This window comes from Condylura cristata, unplaced genomic scaffold (assembly GCF_000260355.1).
Source record: "Condylura cristata isolate star-nosed mole 26May11 unplaced genomic scaffold, ConCri1.0 scaffold00027, whole genome shotgun sequence".
Classification (NCBI taxonomy): Eukaryota; Metazoa; Chordata; class Mammalia; order Eulipotyphla; family Talpidae; genus Condylura; species Condylura cristata.
Window position 1 is genome coordinate 25,827,830 of NW_004567128.1, and position 18,511 is coordinate 25,846,340.

An 18,511-nucleotide genomic window follows, 5' to 3' on the forward strand; every position below is an offset into this window, starting at 1 on the left:
GCTATAAAAACAATAGAAACAAAAATATGCAGCTACAGTGAAAAATAATGGATCTAAGAAACACTGAAACACTGTTGCTGAATACAAGTGAGGGCCTTAACAGGACACAAAAAGAAGCAATGGAGAGGATTATTGAACTCAAAAACACAGTGTTGGAAAACAACACACAAACCAATGTGGAGAAAAATAATTTAAAAAATTTCAGTAGGCTAAGTGTCCTTTGGGACAACTTAAAGAGAAATTTTACCCATACAGTGAGGTTCCCAGAAGAGAGAGAGAAAGGGACAGAAAATTTTTTTTAAAAGCAATTGCTAGCAGTCATCTCCATCTAGAAAATGAAAAGACGCAGGAGATCCAAAGAGTTCCAAACAACCTAACACCAGTCATGCAGCACTATAAAAAGTCATTAAAAACATTTAAATAATATTTAAGTATTTAAAGAGAAAGCCTTTGAGCCCAGAATCCTTTACCTTGCAATATTAACATTCAGGATAGAAGAATAAGGAGCTTCATTGAAAAGTAAGAACTAGAAGAATTTAACAGCACCGAGGCACACATGAAAGAAATTCTAAAGATGTTGTTACAAAGCAGTAGGCACAATGAATGTCATTGCAATGGACACCTACATGACTTGACATGGAGGAGGAAAAGGAAGACATTAATATCCAATATTAAAAAAACTCATAAATTCAACAATTTAGAAAAAGCCCTATTAATAAATGTGGCAGCAAGACACGAACAGACAATTCACCAAAGAACTATCTGAAAAGACAGTGAAAAAAATGTTCGTTGTTGCTTCTAGTAAGAAAGTTGCAGGTTAAACCACAGTGTGATACCATCTCACAACCATAATATTGGTCCATATTAAAAGGACTACCAGTAACAAGTGTTGAAGATGTGGAGAAAAGAGAACCCTATTACACAGTTGGTGGGAATATAAACTGGTGCGACCATTATAGAAAGCAAAATTGGATTTACCTTAAGAAACTAAAAATACAAATAACAACCTACCAGTCTCACTCTGGCACATATCCAAATTATAGAAAATCATCAACACAAAAACCCATGTGTTCTACAACGTTCACAGCAGCATTATTTATAATAACTGGGACATGGAAGCAGCCTAAGTATTAACAGTTGGATCAAGGAGATGTTGTATACCCTCACATTGGAGTACTATATAGACATAAGAAAGGATGAAATACAGACATTTTTGATAAAGTGGAGGGTGTTTGAGAGAATTATGTGTAGCAGGTCAAGTCAGAAAGCTAAAAATAAATATGGAACATTTGTATAGCAACAGTTAGATAATGCTTTTGAAAATTAGTGGATGCTGTTGGGAATGCAAGTTGGTATACCCTGTTTGGAAAACAGTATGGAGATTTCTTAAGAAGATATAAGTGAAACTTCTTTATGATCCATCAATACTTCTCTTTGCTATTTATCCTAAAAATGTGAAAACCCTGTAATACAAAAAGATTTATTTACACCTATGTACATAGCAGTACTATCTGTAGTTGCCACATTGTGGAACCAAACAAAGTGCCCTTCAACAGACAAATGGATAAGGAAATTGTGTAATTTATATTCAGTGGAGTACTACAGGGTTGTGAAAAAAGATGAACTATTTGCTGTTGGGGCAAAATGAATGATTTTGAAGTGATGTTAAGTAAAATCAATCAAAGTGAAGAAAGGTATCAAATGGTGTCACTCATCTGTGGGATGTAAATAACCAAAAACACACACAATTAATATAACAGGAATGAATCTTAAAATTCATTGAAAAAATGTAATGGTTACCAGAGGGAACAAAGGGTTGGGAGAGGGAGGCAGATGCAGTGTGGGCATGGGTGGTTTGGGGGAGGCTGAGTGAAAAGTATATATATAAAAGAGCAAAAATGTAACCCCCAAATTAAAAAAGCAAAGCAAAACCAGTGGGTATCAGTAAACATTGTGTGAGGGCTCTGAGATTAAAAAGGAGGGAAAGAGGAGGCAATAGAGGGGGTTGTGGTGCCGATAAATGGTAAGTTTCTGTATATCAGTACAATTGGAGATGATAATCTAGCTGGGATCAACTGTTGGTTACCTATACAATGATTATTACTGTGATGTTAAGTAGAACCTTTTAAAGTTTTGTGTTTCCTCTAAAGGTTTAGACACATTCCTGTGATTACAAAAATACTAGTACTTCGGTGGAAGAGGGAAAAAATTACTGGGATTTGAAAATAAATTAACAAGTAAATGGAAATATAACCTGGGAACAAAAGATAAAATAGGCAAATGAAGTCCAAAAAGCTTGAAATTGGGGATAAAGTATGAAGGGTTTGTAACCAAGATAGCACTTGCCTACCTCAGCATTACAGTGTAGTGTTTTTTTTTTCCTATACAGAAGTCATCACTTGATATTTAATGACCAACATGATTAATAATTCTTGCTTTTTTTTTTTTAAACTTTTGATTATTTGGTCTATCAACTTGGCCTTATTACAAACAGTAAGTCAGTCATTATCCCCTTGCAATTAAATTACTGTTGGCAGTCTGTTCTAGTCTTTGAAGAGCAGCCTTGCTTTGGTTTTTAAGGTCAAAGTAATACTAAGATTTCTACATCTGAGAGGTTGCTAAACCTTTTCCATAAAGGGTCATATAATATATGAGCAGTCATTTATATAAATAAGTGGATATAATTTTGTTCTCATAAAGAAAAATATTTATCAAAACAGTGAACTGACCATTAGGTCATAGTTTGCTGACCCTTGTTCTAAACAAAGTATTAAGTTTAAATTTACGGAAATAATTTCAAGGTTCACTTTATCATTCCCTCTAGCAAAAAAACACAGAAATAAAGTGAAGGTTATTTCTTAAAATCTTCAGCATCTTTTCCACTCTGCGACTTCTTTCTTTGCCAAATGTGGAATCTAAAGTAGTTAAATTTTATAAATCCTTTGGCCAGAACTCTGTAATTTACCTGAGAGACATGAGAATCAGCTTTAACCTTCCTTTCCCTTATCCTTTCCTCACATTTTGTCAGCTGTCAAGTCATATTGATGTTATGTCAGATACCTCTTGAATCAAACTGCTTCTCTCCTTGTATACTAACATTATATTAGTTCATCCTCCTTTTCCTGCACTCCTGTAATGCACTCCAAATTATTTTTCCTGTTACTCTATTTTTTTTTTTAACTGTTGCTGATTTCGTACTCTTGCTTTGTCCTTTTCTAGTCCTTTCTACTTCATTCAGGAGGAACAGCCAAATGTTCTTTCTAAAATAATTCTGATCTTGTCATTATTCTACTTAAACCCCACCACCACCACCACTCCCAATGGCTTTCCATTGCCCTTGGCTAAAGTCCTAAATCTCTAACATGACATTTAAATCCTCAAAGAATTCTTGTCATTCTTGCCTTTTTTAACTGTATCCTACTCCACTTTTTCTGTGTTTACTATCTGTAACAAAACTGCTTTCTCTTAGTTTCTTAAACAAGCTTTTATAAAGTTCTTTCAGGAACAGTTGCTGTGTAGTTCTAAAAATATTTCATATATCATATGATAAAGTAGGATAAGAAGCAGCCATATTTTAACGTAAAAGATTAGTTATGTGATCTGTCGATGTTTCCAAAGTATGTTGGTGGTGGTGGCAGTGATGGTAGCTATTTATACATGTGTGTATTGTTCACTTTTAAGTTACTTTCAACTGCATAATTTTAGTCAACTAGTTATCAAACTACAGAGATGTATTTCCTACTCCCTTTCCTGCTTAGGACTTAAAACAGCAGTAGAGATCATTTCTGTTTTCTACTTTTCTCAGAAATTAAAGTTCCTAGTCGTTATATAGTGTTCCTGTTTATGGATTTAAATGACTTGAAATCAACTCCACATTCAGTTTATCTTCTAGAGATTTCTAGGTACTCCAGGGAGAAGGATTCAGTCAAAATAGCATGAAATGAACAGTTAATGTAGATAAGCATTACTTAAGTAATGTTGGATTTCATTTGGATCTTTGAAAAATAAACTTTAGTTAGTAATACTAATCTTTGCATGTCATCTAATACTTAATTGTAATTTCACTCACATTACATAAAACAGTTCTTAGTGCACGAGCAATTAAGTTTCAATGCAGTGCATGAGCATATTTTTAAAACATTTTAACAGTGTCTTCCAATTTTACAAATAGCTTATTAAAGAACTTGATCCATTTGCATTATTTTTTCTTATTATTTCAGAAATAATTTGAATTTCCTAATGGGTTCTTGGTGGCCCAACCTTGAAGATCTTTATGAAGCAAATGTTCCAGTGTATAGGTTTATTCAGCGACCTGGAGACTTGGTCTGGATAAATGCAGGCACTGTTCATTGGGTTCAGGCTATTGGCTGGTGCAACAACATTGCTTGGAATGTTGGTCCGCTTACAGGTATTTTAAAGAATATGCTTAAAAAAATTTATGAAAGATTATATCTTATAGGTCTATTCTTTTTTCTTTTCTTGTAACATAACTCACTAAAAATTAAAAGAAAATGTTTCCATGCATGAAATTTTGATTTGTAGTACAGGATCCTAAATCCAACTTAACAACTGGAAATCCAAGATAGTAGCTCGCAGCAAATAATAAATGTTTGTCTTTATATACAAAAAAGATATAATTAAAATCATTTTTAGAGTGCTTGGTTATAATGGGTTATAATGGAAACCCTTTATGAGAGAAGGTAGAGTAGTTATTCATTCCTTCAAATTTTTCTCTTGCTTGGTATATTATATGAACAGCCCTATTATGTGAAAGTCTTTTTGAATTATGCCTGCCTTTAGGCAGTAGATGTTTAATAATAAGAAATAAGGCCTTTGGAGCTATAATGAACTGGATTAGGACCAAAACCTAATCCTCTTGCAACTTTGGGCAAGTTTTATGACCTCTCTGGGCCTCAACTTCTTTATTTATGTAACAGAGACAATAATAGTAATAAGATATTCATAAAAATTACATATGAAGATAATATATAAAAATAGGTTAGGACAGTGTGGCACATAGTTCTTGACATAACTACTATTTTTGATTGCCATGATAAAAAATAAAAAATATTTTTGTAAATATTTTTTATTTTTTATCATGGCAATCAAAAATAGTAGTTCTCAGATTTTCACAGTTGGTATTGATGATCTCCCAAGAGGGTGATAATGGTTATCTTCATATTTTTTGGTACTTTGGGTTACTTTCTGTTTTTTTTTTCCTAGCCTGCCAGTATAAATTGGCAGTGGAACGGTACGAATGGAACAAATTGCAAAGTGTGAAGTCAATAGTACCCATGGTTCATCTTTCCTGGAATATGGCACGAAATATCAAGGTCTCAGATCCAAAGCTTTTTGAAATGATTAAGTAAGTGCTTTCTAAAACTGCTGTAGTCCCTCTCTTTTTGGGGAATGTTAACTATTCAGTACTTTTCCCCCCTTTGAATTATGTTGACATCAAAACAAAAAGTGTAGCAAAACCAGAAGTGTAGCAAAGCATAGTACAGAATCCATATATTAAAAGTATTTTTCCTTTAAAAAGTCAGTATACCAGCCCTCCCTGGTGGCGCAGTGGGTTAAAGCACTGCACTAAGAAGCTCAAGCCACTTCCGCATGAGTTCAATCCCCGCCTGCCCCGGAGGTGACCACATGGAGTGGCAGACCTCTCCTGACCCGCCCACTGCTCCCCTCAGCAGTGTACTTCGTTGATCTGCCTGTTCTGCTCCCCACTCTGTCCTGGTGAATTCTCTCACCCTCCGCATCTCTGGCCTGTACCCCAGTTCTGTATGAATAAAAAAATTTTTTTTTTTTTTTTTTTTTAAAAGTCAGTATACCAGGGTGCAAAGAGGAACAGAGGTACACATAATTCTACTCTGGTAGATTCATAAACCTGTGCTTCCCCAGTACCTCCAGAACTGCCTGATTTCTAGGAGAAACTTTAATTACAATATTGAAAGACAACCCTTAATATTCAAGGCAAAAGATGGCGTCAAAAATTAATTGCTGGTATGCAGAAATGAACATTTTTAATAAGGGGGTTGGCATTAAATGTTAATTTTTACATGTTTTATAGTCTATAACTATAGTCCATAGTCTTATAGTCTCTTAGTTGCCTTTAACAGCTACTGGAAATAATTTGAGTACATTTAACTTAACAATCTTATTTATTGTCATAATGTCTGTCCTAATTTGTAAGAAGTAATATTTTCAGGCAGTGCTATAAGCAATATTTATATAAACTGTGTTTTCTACCACTTTATCCCCAGCTCCAAAATTCTAATCAATGAAGTATAGAAAATGGTGGTTTAAATAAAGTTCCATAAGTCCTTCAATGTTTTGTTTTTACAGACTGTTTTGATGTGTTTTGTGAATGAGGGAAGAGGCTTATAATGTTTCATATTTCCCAGACATTATCTGACCAATATCTTATGAAGAATTGATTTCCAAAATTCAATTTGGAATACATTGCTTTATACTCACTGATAAAAGTTTGTCTTTGGCTTTGTTAAAATAGCACTTAAATATTTCTCTGACAATTATATTAGTTTGGTCAGCATGTGTTTTCAAAACTCTATCTTAGGAAAATAATTCTGGCTTGCTAGAATGATTTAAACATGATTCCAAAATTTTACTCATACTCAAACAAAAATTGTGTTGCCAAGGATACTGCCTATCCTATGGTACAGTCATATTATCAGTTGCAGTTTTTTCTCTAATTCTTAGTCAGAAGTAGTAACTATAAACAAACCATAGCAAGTAGTGGGCAGTGTAAAATTCCTTTTAAAAGTTGGATCATAGTTGTTATACTCTATATAAATGTAATTGGTAGTGGGATATGAGAGAGGGATTGTCTACCCATTTGTCCTACACTATATCAAAATGGTACTTTGCTCTGGATAGCAAGTTTAGGGTTATTTTTGGAGGGAAAGTCGTTTAAAGTCACCGAAGGTGTGTTTAGTATGTTGGAGATAGGCATAAACTAGAGGATAATTTAGATCATCCTGAAGGTAAAGGATGTGTACAACATAGTCATTTATTTACCTAATAGCTATGTAGAATGAAAATAGTACCTTTTTTATAGACTAGGTTTTTATAATTGGAAAGAATTTTAAGTCATTTAGTGAAAACTTCACATGTATCACAGTAATCCCTTATAGCAACTATAATTTGTAGTCACCTGAAAACTTTTTGAACATATTCATTACTTCACTAATGAAAGTTCTTAGAAATTGACCTAAAATCTATTTGTTCCCTAAATATATTTGGAATTTCTGTAGAATAAATCCTATTCAACAGGTGTTTGAAAACCAGTTCTATGCCACAGATACTGTTGTAGATACTGATGATAGCATTATGTAAGCTAAATTCTAGGAGTAAGAGACATCCAGACATAAAAGTTACTGATAGATTTTACAAATAAGATAACATAGAATAGTATTTGGATTGGGAGGTGGGAGTAACTGCTTTTTCTAAAGTAATCAGGGAAGGTGTTTGAGAAGATGAGTACAAGACTTGAATAATGAGATGCAGTCAACCATGTGAAGATCTAGAGGTAAAGCATTGCAAGCCCGAGGGACAAGTAAATGCTAAAGTGGGAACAAGTTTTGTATTTTTTTAGCATAAAAAGACCCAGTGTGACTATAACACAGTGAGAGAAAGAATGGTAGCAATAAGTTCAATGAAGTGAATAGGAATCAGATTATACATGGATTGTTACAACAAAGTAAGAAATCTGTATTAATCCTGGGTATTTCAGGACACTATTTGAGGACTTTAAGGAGGTTAGGTTCCAAATTAATCTTTTTGTGTATGTGTGATTTCTTTTTTCTTTCTTTCTATTGAGGTAACAGTTCATAGCACTGTGTAGACTTAAGGTGTACAGTTTCTCAGATCAGCAGCTAAATATTTCAAATCACACCCTGATTTAAACTTGAAGTAAATTAATCTGGCTGCTTTGTGGAGAATGGATTTCAAGGGACAAGTTTTGGGAATTGCAACAAGATAGAACATCCTGGACATTTGCTCTTGGTTGGGGTGGTTCAGTAGGGATTGAAGTAAGGGCTGTGGTGGAGCTAAAACCTCACAAGACTTGCTCATAGGTTGGGTGGTGAGGTAAGGGGGAAAAGGAGTCACAGCAGTTTGTCATATTCTGTTCTTCTTACTCGGTTTTCATCAATTCAGACATCTCTCATTTATATTTTCAAGCCCGCATCCCCCCTGCCACCATCATCCTTCTTTCTTTTTATCATTGTCCCTCTTAATATTTAAAATGTTGAACATTGCCACTACAATATCTATGTTATAATGTTGCCTTATCTTGATTTGTATGCATACAAATGCTTTTCCACTTAGTTACTAGTTCTTCATACTGCCTTAGATATATTTTTAAACCTACATACACTTACATGCATATCTGTACTCCAATTTTACTTTGCGCTACTAAATGTCCAATTATTTGAGTTTGATTGTTTTCCTCACTATATAATTCTGCTCCCAACTTGAGTTGTCTTGAGGTATGTATGATTAGCAGTTCCTTTTTGTCATCATATTCACTGAAAACATTAACCATAAATCCAGACCCCTCTATACTTGTGTTTTATAAATTTCCTTTTAAAACTATATTCTGCCTCTGTTTCATTTAATGGATATTTTTTGAACTTATACGTAGCTCTGGGTAGGCACTGATAGGGGTTATGTGTGTAAGTTATGCTTACATTGTAGAATAGGCTCTGTCTTGAAGTAAAAGTTAGTGTGTATAAATCAGTAAATTGTAATAAGTAGAATGACATATCCACTAGGTACTTCCAGCCCTGTGGGATCCTAGAAGTCTCTGTATTCTGGAGAAGTAGATATTTTGTGTAGAGATAGGGAAAGGAGAAAGGAGTAGAACCTAAAGCCAGCTAAAAATCACACCCTTCTACCATCAGAAAGATAGCCTAATTCATCCATAAGCTATGAAGATATATATATATATATATATAGTGTATATATGCTTACCATATCTCCTGCAGTCTAACAACAAATGTCATTTGTGTTTCATGAGGGAATAAATCCTTTTTCTTCATTTGAACACCAGGCACAGTAGTTGACATATGTGGAGAGGCCCTGTTTTACTAACTACTAAAATAATACCATACTCAGCATGGTAAGCTGCTTACACTACGAGAGGCTCAGAGGAACTCGGACTGTGTAGGGGAACAGCAAATGCATGCTCACTACAGGTCATAGTCTCATTCTCCTATAGTCATTCTCTTCCCAACACCTACTTCCTTTGCCCTTCTTTCTGACTTCCTTCGCTACTGTGTATTTGTATGAACTTGAATGTATATATGACAAAACTTTGCTTTATTAAAATAGTTTTTGATACATTCTGGCTTGAGTACAATATATATGATGAGTAGTAAAATAAAATATAGTTATAAAAGTTCTTAATTGACAGATGATATATTATGTGCTAAATTTATTAGGTTTTGGTGGGTTTTTAATCTAATATGATCTAATTTGGGTTTCATAAAGATCATTCTAGCAGTTAAATAGGATAGATTTCTGGGTGATAAGAGAAACAAATGAGTCAAAGATATTTTGGGTTCTAGATGACTTAGTAATAATGCTGATTCGTTATTTCAGTTTGGTACTTAGCCAAAAACACTCAGCAAACTGCTTCTCAGACCATATCTCAGTAATACTTCTCAGCCTCTCAAGATTACCCATTTTGAAGTAGGAGCAAGTTTGAAGAGCCTGTAAGATAATTGAGTAGTGCTGTTTAGCCAGAAGCTAATCAGAACTCAGAGAGAGCTGACTAACTAGGCTAGTCTTCTACCTAGCTATTTGTGATTTACTGTGAGAGAAAGAAAAGGGGAAGACCTGCTGACAAAATTTTAAGGAGTACTCTAAGGAAAACAGAGGCAAACTAGATACGGTTCAGAAGAGAACATGGGAAATGTAATGTTACAAAATAGGGGTCTTTTTCTACAAGCTTAGTTTTCCTGTAAAATTGTTTTAACATCATTGCTTTGCTGCTTAAATCTAGTATCTTGCCAACAAAGAAAGTGGTTACTGGTTTGTTCTGACTTGAGCTATACCAGTTCTGATTAATTGGTTCTTGCCATTCCTTCCCACTGCTTTAAATAACTTTTTTCATCTCTTGTTCACTCCATTGACCAAAGAAATTTGGCTTACCACCTTAAGTGTACCCATCAATTTTTTTATTGAAGTCACCAGCAACCAACTATCTAAACAAACAAAAGCACAGATACAAACTTTCTTTAAAATCCCCATTTCTCTCACTGCTGTCTTTGGATTGTACTTGAATTTTGTACTTTGTACAACTCTGTTTACTATTTTAAACCATTTAATATGAATTTCAAATGTTACACCTGACCACTTTTATGCTCCTTTGATTTATCTTTAGTAAAACATCTACTTAGTATACACTGAAACAATTGTTGACCGTGTAAAAAAAATATATCAGCTTACACATAAGAAATAGAATGTTGAGATGTACAAAGATACTCCTTTTCCTTAACTTTTCTCTGAACTGTTGTTTTTAGCTCTTAAATATAGTGCATCTACTATGTGATTTTTTTTTTTTACAGCTTCATGGTTAAGTGCTAAATCTACCCAACCAAAAAGCATGTAAGCAAAATTTACCTTGTTCTTTCCCATCTTCTTACTCAGCTCTACCTGTTTCTTTATATTATTTTTTATTTAATAATTATCATGAAGTGAATTGCTCTCAGAGGTAGTAGGTAATAAAAGGATTTGATCACTTCTCAGCCTGCTTAACATAAGTGGGGAAATGTTCAAACATTCATTTTCATGATCTTCATTCTAATGATGGAGATACTGGTGTAAAGAAGGGGGGTCGTGAGGGAGGAGTACAGCAGAAAACACTTCGGGCAAAAAGGGAAAATATTGGAGACTTCACAGAAGTAGTACTGCAGCTACATTGTCCATCGTCCTAGGTCCCTTAGGGCATATGTGTTTGTTGTTCATAATTTTTTGAATTTAGGAAGGCACTACAGTACATAGGTAATGTATTTTACCCTCCCAGCAGGGTCTGTAACAGTATCCTGAAATCAGACACATTAATATTTTCTGCAGTGAAACAGTAGTCACTGGGATAAGCTAAGTGAAAACTATAGGCTCTATAAGCTCTAGGTCAATTTTCAACACCAAGTGAAGTTTGTGCAAAGTGTATGAAAGATACACTTTCATAAAAGACTATGAACCTCTGTACTGAATTACTTAATAATGGGAAATGATGTTACCTCCTGTTGTCACCTACTAATTTCTCATTATCATTTTGGAAATGAATTACCAGCAGTTCTTTAAATAAGTCAGCATCACTTTATTTTTTCTTTGTAACTTCCAAGTCTTTTAGAGGCCTGCAATTTCATAATGTCCTTTATTTAAGTAACTAGTTTAGTAAATCATCCAATTTCTACATCCTAGCTATATTATTGAAACACAGTAATCTGCATACTCTACATTCAATCAAATACCTCCTACATTGGCATGAGTCAAAAGAATGTTCATTATCATGATTAACTCATTCATTTCATAATGCAATGAACTTCACTTGAAAAGTTCACAGCCTGACTCCTAAGGAAAATTTTAGTGGAAACTCAGTGCTTAAGTTTCTCAAACTGCTTAAATGAATACCTACCCCATATATGGCAAGCAAAGGTTTTTTTCCTCCTTTAGGCCAAAATTTTAAGATTTAAGCTCTACTTGTTCATTCATATTAGCTGTAGAATGTAGATTTAAACTGAATGGTAAAAATTTCAGGTAGATTTCATGTTTCAGTTATTAATGAGACGCTTTTAGAAATTTTAATCTTTGAAACAATGAAATCTGCCTTTTGGATAATTTGGCAACAAGATAAAACATAAAATGGAGGGCAGAAGATTTAGAGGCATAAATTACTGTACTGTTTTATTGTTTAGGTAGGAGAGACAAAAGTTAGCGGATAAAATAAAGTATATTTGGTGACTGGGTGGTAGAGGTGAAAAGGGAATCTGTTGCTAGGGTTTGGGCTGGACTTAGCAGTTGGTCACTGGTCATTTGTGCATGTTGCTTCAACTTGGGTTAGAAAAAAAGAGGAAATGAGGTAGGTATAGGAAGTGATGTTTATTAGCTTAACTGGCTTTAGGCACCAGAATTTGAATTCCTGTGATGTGGAAGTTGGAATTTCTCTTAAGAAACCAGATGGATATATGACTCTATTGCTTAGAAAAAGAATCTTAGATCCCTTGTTTGTAGGTAACGGACAAGCTCTCTAAGGTATTAGGTTTGAGTTTTGTGAACCACTATTTTTAAAGTAGAACAGTGCCCACACAAAGAAATGAATGAAGGAAACTATACTACTTTTTTTTTTTTTAAGTCATTGTACTGTGACAATTTTTCCATGTTAACATTTTTAATTCCCCTTTAAAATATATAAAATTTGTATATAACACATTGATTCATGTCCCCAAGCTTGTTATACTTTTCCTTCCTGACTTTTATTTTCAAGTCTACAAAAAATTAAAATAATTGTATAGTGAATACTTACACAATCCCACTTAGGTTCATTAAATAAGCTTGTACTTAGCAGCCTTAGCATACACATACATACACACACTTTTTTTGGCTGAGCCATATGGAAAGTAATTCACACATTATGACATATCACATAAATCACCCTGCTTCTCTTAAAACTGAGGATATTCTCTCATAATCACACCATACATAAGAAGTATGAAATTCCACAGTAAGTCAGCTATATTGGGTCTACATTTAAATTCCCCCAAGTATCCCAAAATGGGTTTCTTTAGTTATTACTCTCGGCATTAACACCCCTAATCCAATTGAATCAGTATTGACATTGAATTCCATGTGTAGTTGTTGTGTCTTTAGTCTGTAATCTGTGAGAACTTTTCTTTGTTTGTTTTATTTTTCCTAAAGACAGGCCTTTGTGTTGTAGAGAATTCTACATTCTGGATTTGTTTTGCCATAATTTGGGAGCAGGAGAGAATTACACATTCTGGGAAAAACTTGGTTATTTTGGTAAACTCCAGTCACCCTCCAATATAATTACTTTTATAAATACACCTTACATCATAAATACTTTGATTAATGGGTTCTGAGTGAACAAAGGTTTACTAAATGAGTACTTTAAAACATAAAATTGTGGCCCTCTCTGGTGGCGCAGCGGGTTAAAGCACTGCACTGAGAAGCTAAAGCCACTTCCACATGAGTTCAATTCCCGCCTGCCCCGGAGGTGACCACATGGTGTAGCAGACCTCTCCTGACCCACCTGCTGCTCCCCTCAGCAGTGTACTTCGTCGATATGCCTGTTCTGCCCCCCACTCTGTCTCTGGTGAAGCCTCTCGCCGCCCCTGAGCCTCTGGCCTGTACCCCCAGTTCTGTATGTACAAATAAATAAATCTTTAAAAAAAAAAAACAACATAAAATTGAAGCTGTAGAGGTTATTGCTGCTATTTATCTGTCTACATCATAATATACAAGTCTTTTTACTCTTTGTTCTCAATTTTAAAATAGTTGATTGAAAGTTGAGAGAAATCCTCATTTTTTGCAAATTCATGACTGTATTTTCAGATATTTAAGATAATATTGCTTTGGTCTATGTTTTTTCCCTGTGTAGTAGTACTAAGACTCGGTTCACTTCATAAGATTCATATCCGTTACATTTTGACATTGAACTATTCCCTTTAATAGATCCCTTGCAAAGAATTAAATGATAGTGCAGCAAGTAAACTCTGTTGCTACTACTTAGATTTCCTTGCAGATAGCAGGCTTTTGGTATAGAGTTTCTTTCAGTTGAGTGGTTTAATATCAATGGTAGATAAGGCCAACTCCAACAGATACGCCTTTATAAATTGTTGCAATCACCTTGTACTATTAGGAAGTTAATGTAATAGTATTATGTTTTTGATACATTAGAAATTTCCGGTTTCTTCACTACTTTATGAGTTCCATTTAAATCACCACAAATAGTACATGAGGACATTTTTTTTTTTACAACAGTTTATTTTTACATCATTTTGTACTTTTTTTTTTTATCTCAATTGTAATCCCCGCGGGTTTCCCATCACCAAGTCATCCGTGTGCCATCACCACAGTCCCGTGCACTTCCCCTCCCACCCCCATTTTTTATCCCATTCCCCACTCCACCCCCACAAAATGTCTCGGGTATATGGCTGTTCATTATTATTATTTTTTTGTCCATTATACTCCTGCTCTGAGCAAAACCATCCGGCAGTTTTCTTTCTCTTTCTGGCTTATCTCACTAGCATGATCTTTTCCAGCTCCAAGTTGCTGCAGAAGACGTGTTTTTTTTTTTTTTTTGGTTGCTAAGTAATATTCCATTGTGTATATGTACCACATTTTTTTAATCCAGTCATCTACTTTTGGGCATTTGGGCTGCGTCCATGTTTTACCAATTGTAAATAAAGCAGCAATAAACATGGGGATGGAGATGCAGGTATCTTTTGAATCAGTGTTTTTGTGTCTTTTGGGTAGATACCTAGGAGTGGGATTGCTGGGTCACAGGGAAGCTCCATGTTTAGCAGTTTGAGGAACCTCCAAACAGTTTTCCATGTGGTTGTATTAGTTCCTTTTTCACCACATCCTCGCCAACATTTGTTGTTGCTAGCTGCTTGAAGATGTGCCATTCTCACTGGGGTGAGGCGGTATCTCATTGTAGTTTTAATTTGCATCTCCCTTATTACGAGTGATGTTGAACATTTTTTCATATGTTTGTTGGCCATCTGCATTTCCTCTTTGGAGAAGTCTCTTTTTAGCTCTTCTGCCCATTTTTTGATGGGTTTGTATACTTTATTTTTGTTGAGTTTCGTCAGTTCTCTATATTTTGGTGATCAGTCCTTTATCACTGGTTTTATGTGAGAAATTTTTTTGCCAATTAGTGGGCTGTCTTTGTTTTTTGTAATGTCTCTTTTGCTGTACAGAAGCTCTTTAACTTGATGTAGTCCCATCTATTTATCTTTGCCTTCACTATTGTGGTGTTGGGTGCTGTATCTTTAAAGACGTCGCTGAAGTGTATGCCGTGTAGTGTTTGTCCCATCTTTGTTTCCAGGTATTTTATGGTTTACGTTCTTATGTCTAGGTCTTTAATCTACTTTGAGTTGATTTTTGTGAATGGAGTGAGGTAGTGATCTCGTTTCATTTTTTTGCATGTAGCTACCCAGTTTTCCCAGCACCATTTGCTGAAAAAACTTTCTTTGTTCCAGTGTATCTTCTTCGCTCCTTTGTCAAAAATTAGGTGTCCATAAACTCGTGGGTTTATATCTGGGTTTTCTATTTGAATCCACTGGTCTGTATGTCTATTCTTCTTCCAGTTCCATGCAGTTTTGATTATTATGGCTTTGTAGTATAGCTTGAAGTTTGGGATTGTAATGCCTCCATTTTGTTTTTTCTTAGACATGAGGGTTTTGGCTATTTGAGGTCTTTTGTTGTTCCATATGAGTCTCATCAACATTTTTCTATTTCTTTGAAAAATGTCATTGAGATTTTTATTGGGATGGCATTAAATCTATATTGCCTTTGGCAGAATGGCCATTTTGATGATGTTAATTCTCCCAATCCATGAGCAGGGGATGTCTTTCCATTTCATGGTGTCTTGTATTTCTTCTAACAGTGCTTTATAATTTTCTTTGTAGAGGTCTTTTACCTCTTGTTAAGTTGACTCCCAGGTATTTGATTCTTTTTGTTTTAATTGAAAAGGGGATGGTTTTTTTTTTTTTTATTTCTGCTTCTTCTGATTGGTTGGTTGTGTATAGGAAAGCCTCTGACTTTTGTGTGTTGATTTTATATCCTGCTACCTTGCTAAACTGGTGGATGGCTTTGATTAGTTCTTCTGTGGAATTTTTAGGGTTTTCCTATCATCTGTAAATAAGGATAGTTTTACTTCTTCTTTCCCTATTTGAATTCCTTGTATGCCTTTTTCCTGTCTTACTGCTCCGGCTAGACCTTCCAATGTTATGTTGAAGAGCAGTGGTGATAGTGGACACCCCTGTCTTGTTCCTGATCTCAAAGAAAAGGCTTTCAGCTTTTCTCCATTGAGGATAATATTGGCTGTGGGTTTATCATATATGGCTTTTGTCATGTTGAGGTATGTTCATTCTCTTCCGAGGATTTCAAGGTCCTTAAACATAAATGGGTGTTGAACTTTGTCGTAAGCCTTCACATGAGAAAAATTTTACCAAATGTCTGTAAAGAAGCAAAATGTCTGTCAAAAGCAAAATGCCAACGAGCCCATTTTCCCCTGAAAAGCTCAATATTCAGAAGTCTCAGATTTAGGAGCATATTTGATAGTACACTAAGCAGTAGAAATTTAATTTTCAGAATACACATTCTCTTATCTTCCATCTCAAAGTGCCAGATAAGTATATATTCTAAAAATACTAACAACATATAAGCCATTAGTTGAAAATAAAATTTCTAAAACGTCCACAGTGCTAAGCCCATTGAAAAGTTCCCACAATCTTAATTTCTTTTCATAGAATTTTGTCATTCTTTTGACCATCTTTGAAAGCACTTTTGTTATATTTCAGCTTTTAAATGCACCATCTTGTATGTACAAATTAAATATTTCTGTGTCTTACGTGTATGTATGATCATTATGTGTTGTCATTTAACTTTTCCTTTTCTAATTTTTGTATGTCCTAGAGTTCTGCTATCTAGTATTCCAGTGAAGTACTACAGGTAGGCTAGCACTATGTTTGCAGTCCAGCCTGCCTTCAGATCCTGGCTTCTTCATTTACTGGCTAGGGGAGGCCATGGGTGAAGTATTAATCCTATTAGTCATTGTTTCCTTCTCTGAAAAATGGGAATGATAATTCTCTTTTTAATATACCTTTTATGAGTACAGTATGGATTTTAGCATAAATTAAGCACTTAGTAAGTAGTAGCTCTTGGTAATTGAGATTAACTGAAGAAACCTCAGTCATCATCAGCTGCAAGCAATCTTGCCTCTCCCTGCTCTTTTCCCAGGGGACATATGGCAGCGTTATGACTTGAGTGGGAGGAGTGCTACTAGTATTTTTTGTAGTGAGCATGGTTACTGCTAAAAATTCTCCATGCACCTAGCTGCACTCCCTCCCCCATCCAGTGTTGTTCAGCCCCCAAATAATAAGTGTTAAAATGGGAAAACCTGACATAATAGCATATAGACTAAACAATTTGAATGTGTTGTATATTCTTTGCAATATAACTGTTGAACTTGCAGTTGGCACTCACTATAGAATTCTTTCAAATAAAAAAATTACTTCAATTTAGTAGTTAATGTAATTTATTTTACCACATTTTAATAATTTTGGCATGTTGAATTAAAATTTATCACTAATTGTCAGGCACTAGTCTAAACATGTTATATAATACATAATCCTTACAAAGCAATTAGGTATTCCATTTTCACAGCTGAGGATACTAAGGGACAGAGTATGAGATATATGTGTTCATTTGAACCCAGGCAATTTAGCTTTAGAATCTTTGCTCTTAGTGTTCTCTCTGTGGTTTCCTAAGACATGGTGATTGTGAAGATGGTTATTGAAATATATTGTTAGCATTTTAGACATTATTTCCAAATTTGTCACTTATGAAGAGGCTTTCATTGGCTCTTACTTGCCTGTTCATATGAGTCACCTGGGACTCTTAGTAAATTGATTTCTAGGCTCTGTTTCTGCCAATTTAACTCAAGCTCTGTAGGGAGAACCTTGGAATCTCTTTCAAGTGGCCTACACAAACCCTCTGATTCTGCAAATTAGGGAAACTATATATTAGAACTAGTTAGAACTATTTTTGTTTTCCCTTTTCTTTCTTATGTATTACACATTACTAACTTATTTACATAATACCTACTTTATCACAAGCACAGAGATTTTGAATATAAATTAAAGGAATCTGCTAAGTATTAACTCCCCTTTCCCTTTAATTTCTATTTTTAAAAGGATAAATGAGGTATTCAACTGTTTGGTCATAGCCAGTTGTCCTAATAATTGAATAATAAGGTATAGCCATTAAGGCCAGTCCATAGCTACTGTAGTTCCTGTTGCTATTATCTAGGCAAGTCTTCTAATATACTGTTGGGTTGACTATACAATACTTTGTGATAACACTGAGCTAACAAAATCTTAAAATTTTAAAACTGCATTTTCATGCTTAACATACTTTAATGTTTTTCTATCGAAGAATTTAAAATTCTTAATACATTCATTTTATCGTTGACTGAGACCTTGATTTTCAGCCATGTGTTTGCTTTAAATGAAACTGTTAGATGTCTTACTGACATATAATCACTGTTCTAGGGAAATGTCATCCTGGAATGATTGGTAGCAGGGGTGTTTTTGAGGGCTTGTGTGTTTCTTCACTTTTCTTTCCTGATAGGTTGGGCAAGGTAAAGCACCTCTTTGTATTTTTTAATTTGTATACCATGTACTTTTTAGTGGCTGAGATTGTTACCATAGGGTTTTTAGAAGTGCTTTATCCAGAC

General features: G+C 34.6%; 1 protein-coding gene across 3 annotated transcripts in view; it reads left to right on the forward strand.

The window, feature by feature from the left end:
- The window catches only part of KDM6A (lysine (K)-specific demethylase 6A), a 185,056-nt gene that overhangs the window by 156,767 nt on the left and 9,778 nt on the right, over nucleotides 1-18,511 (forward strand). For all 3 annotated transcript variants that reach the window (XM_004689966.2, XM_004689969.2, XM_004689968.2), the window contains 2 exons: nucleotides 4,221-4,408; nucleotides 5,224-5,365. In XM_004689966.2, coding sequence (XP_004690023.1) covers nucleotides 4,221-4,408; nucleotides 5,224-5,365 — 330 coding nt within the window. The remainder of the gene's footprint in view (nucleotides 1-4,220; nucleotides 4,409-5,223; nucleotides 5,366-18,511) is intronic.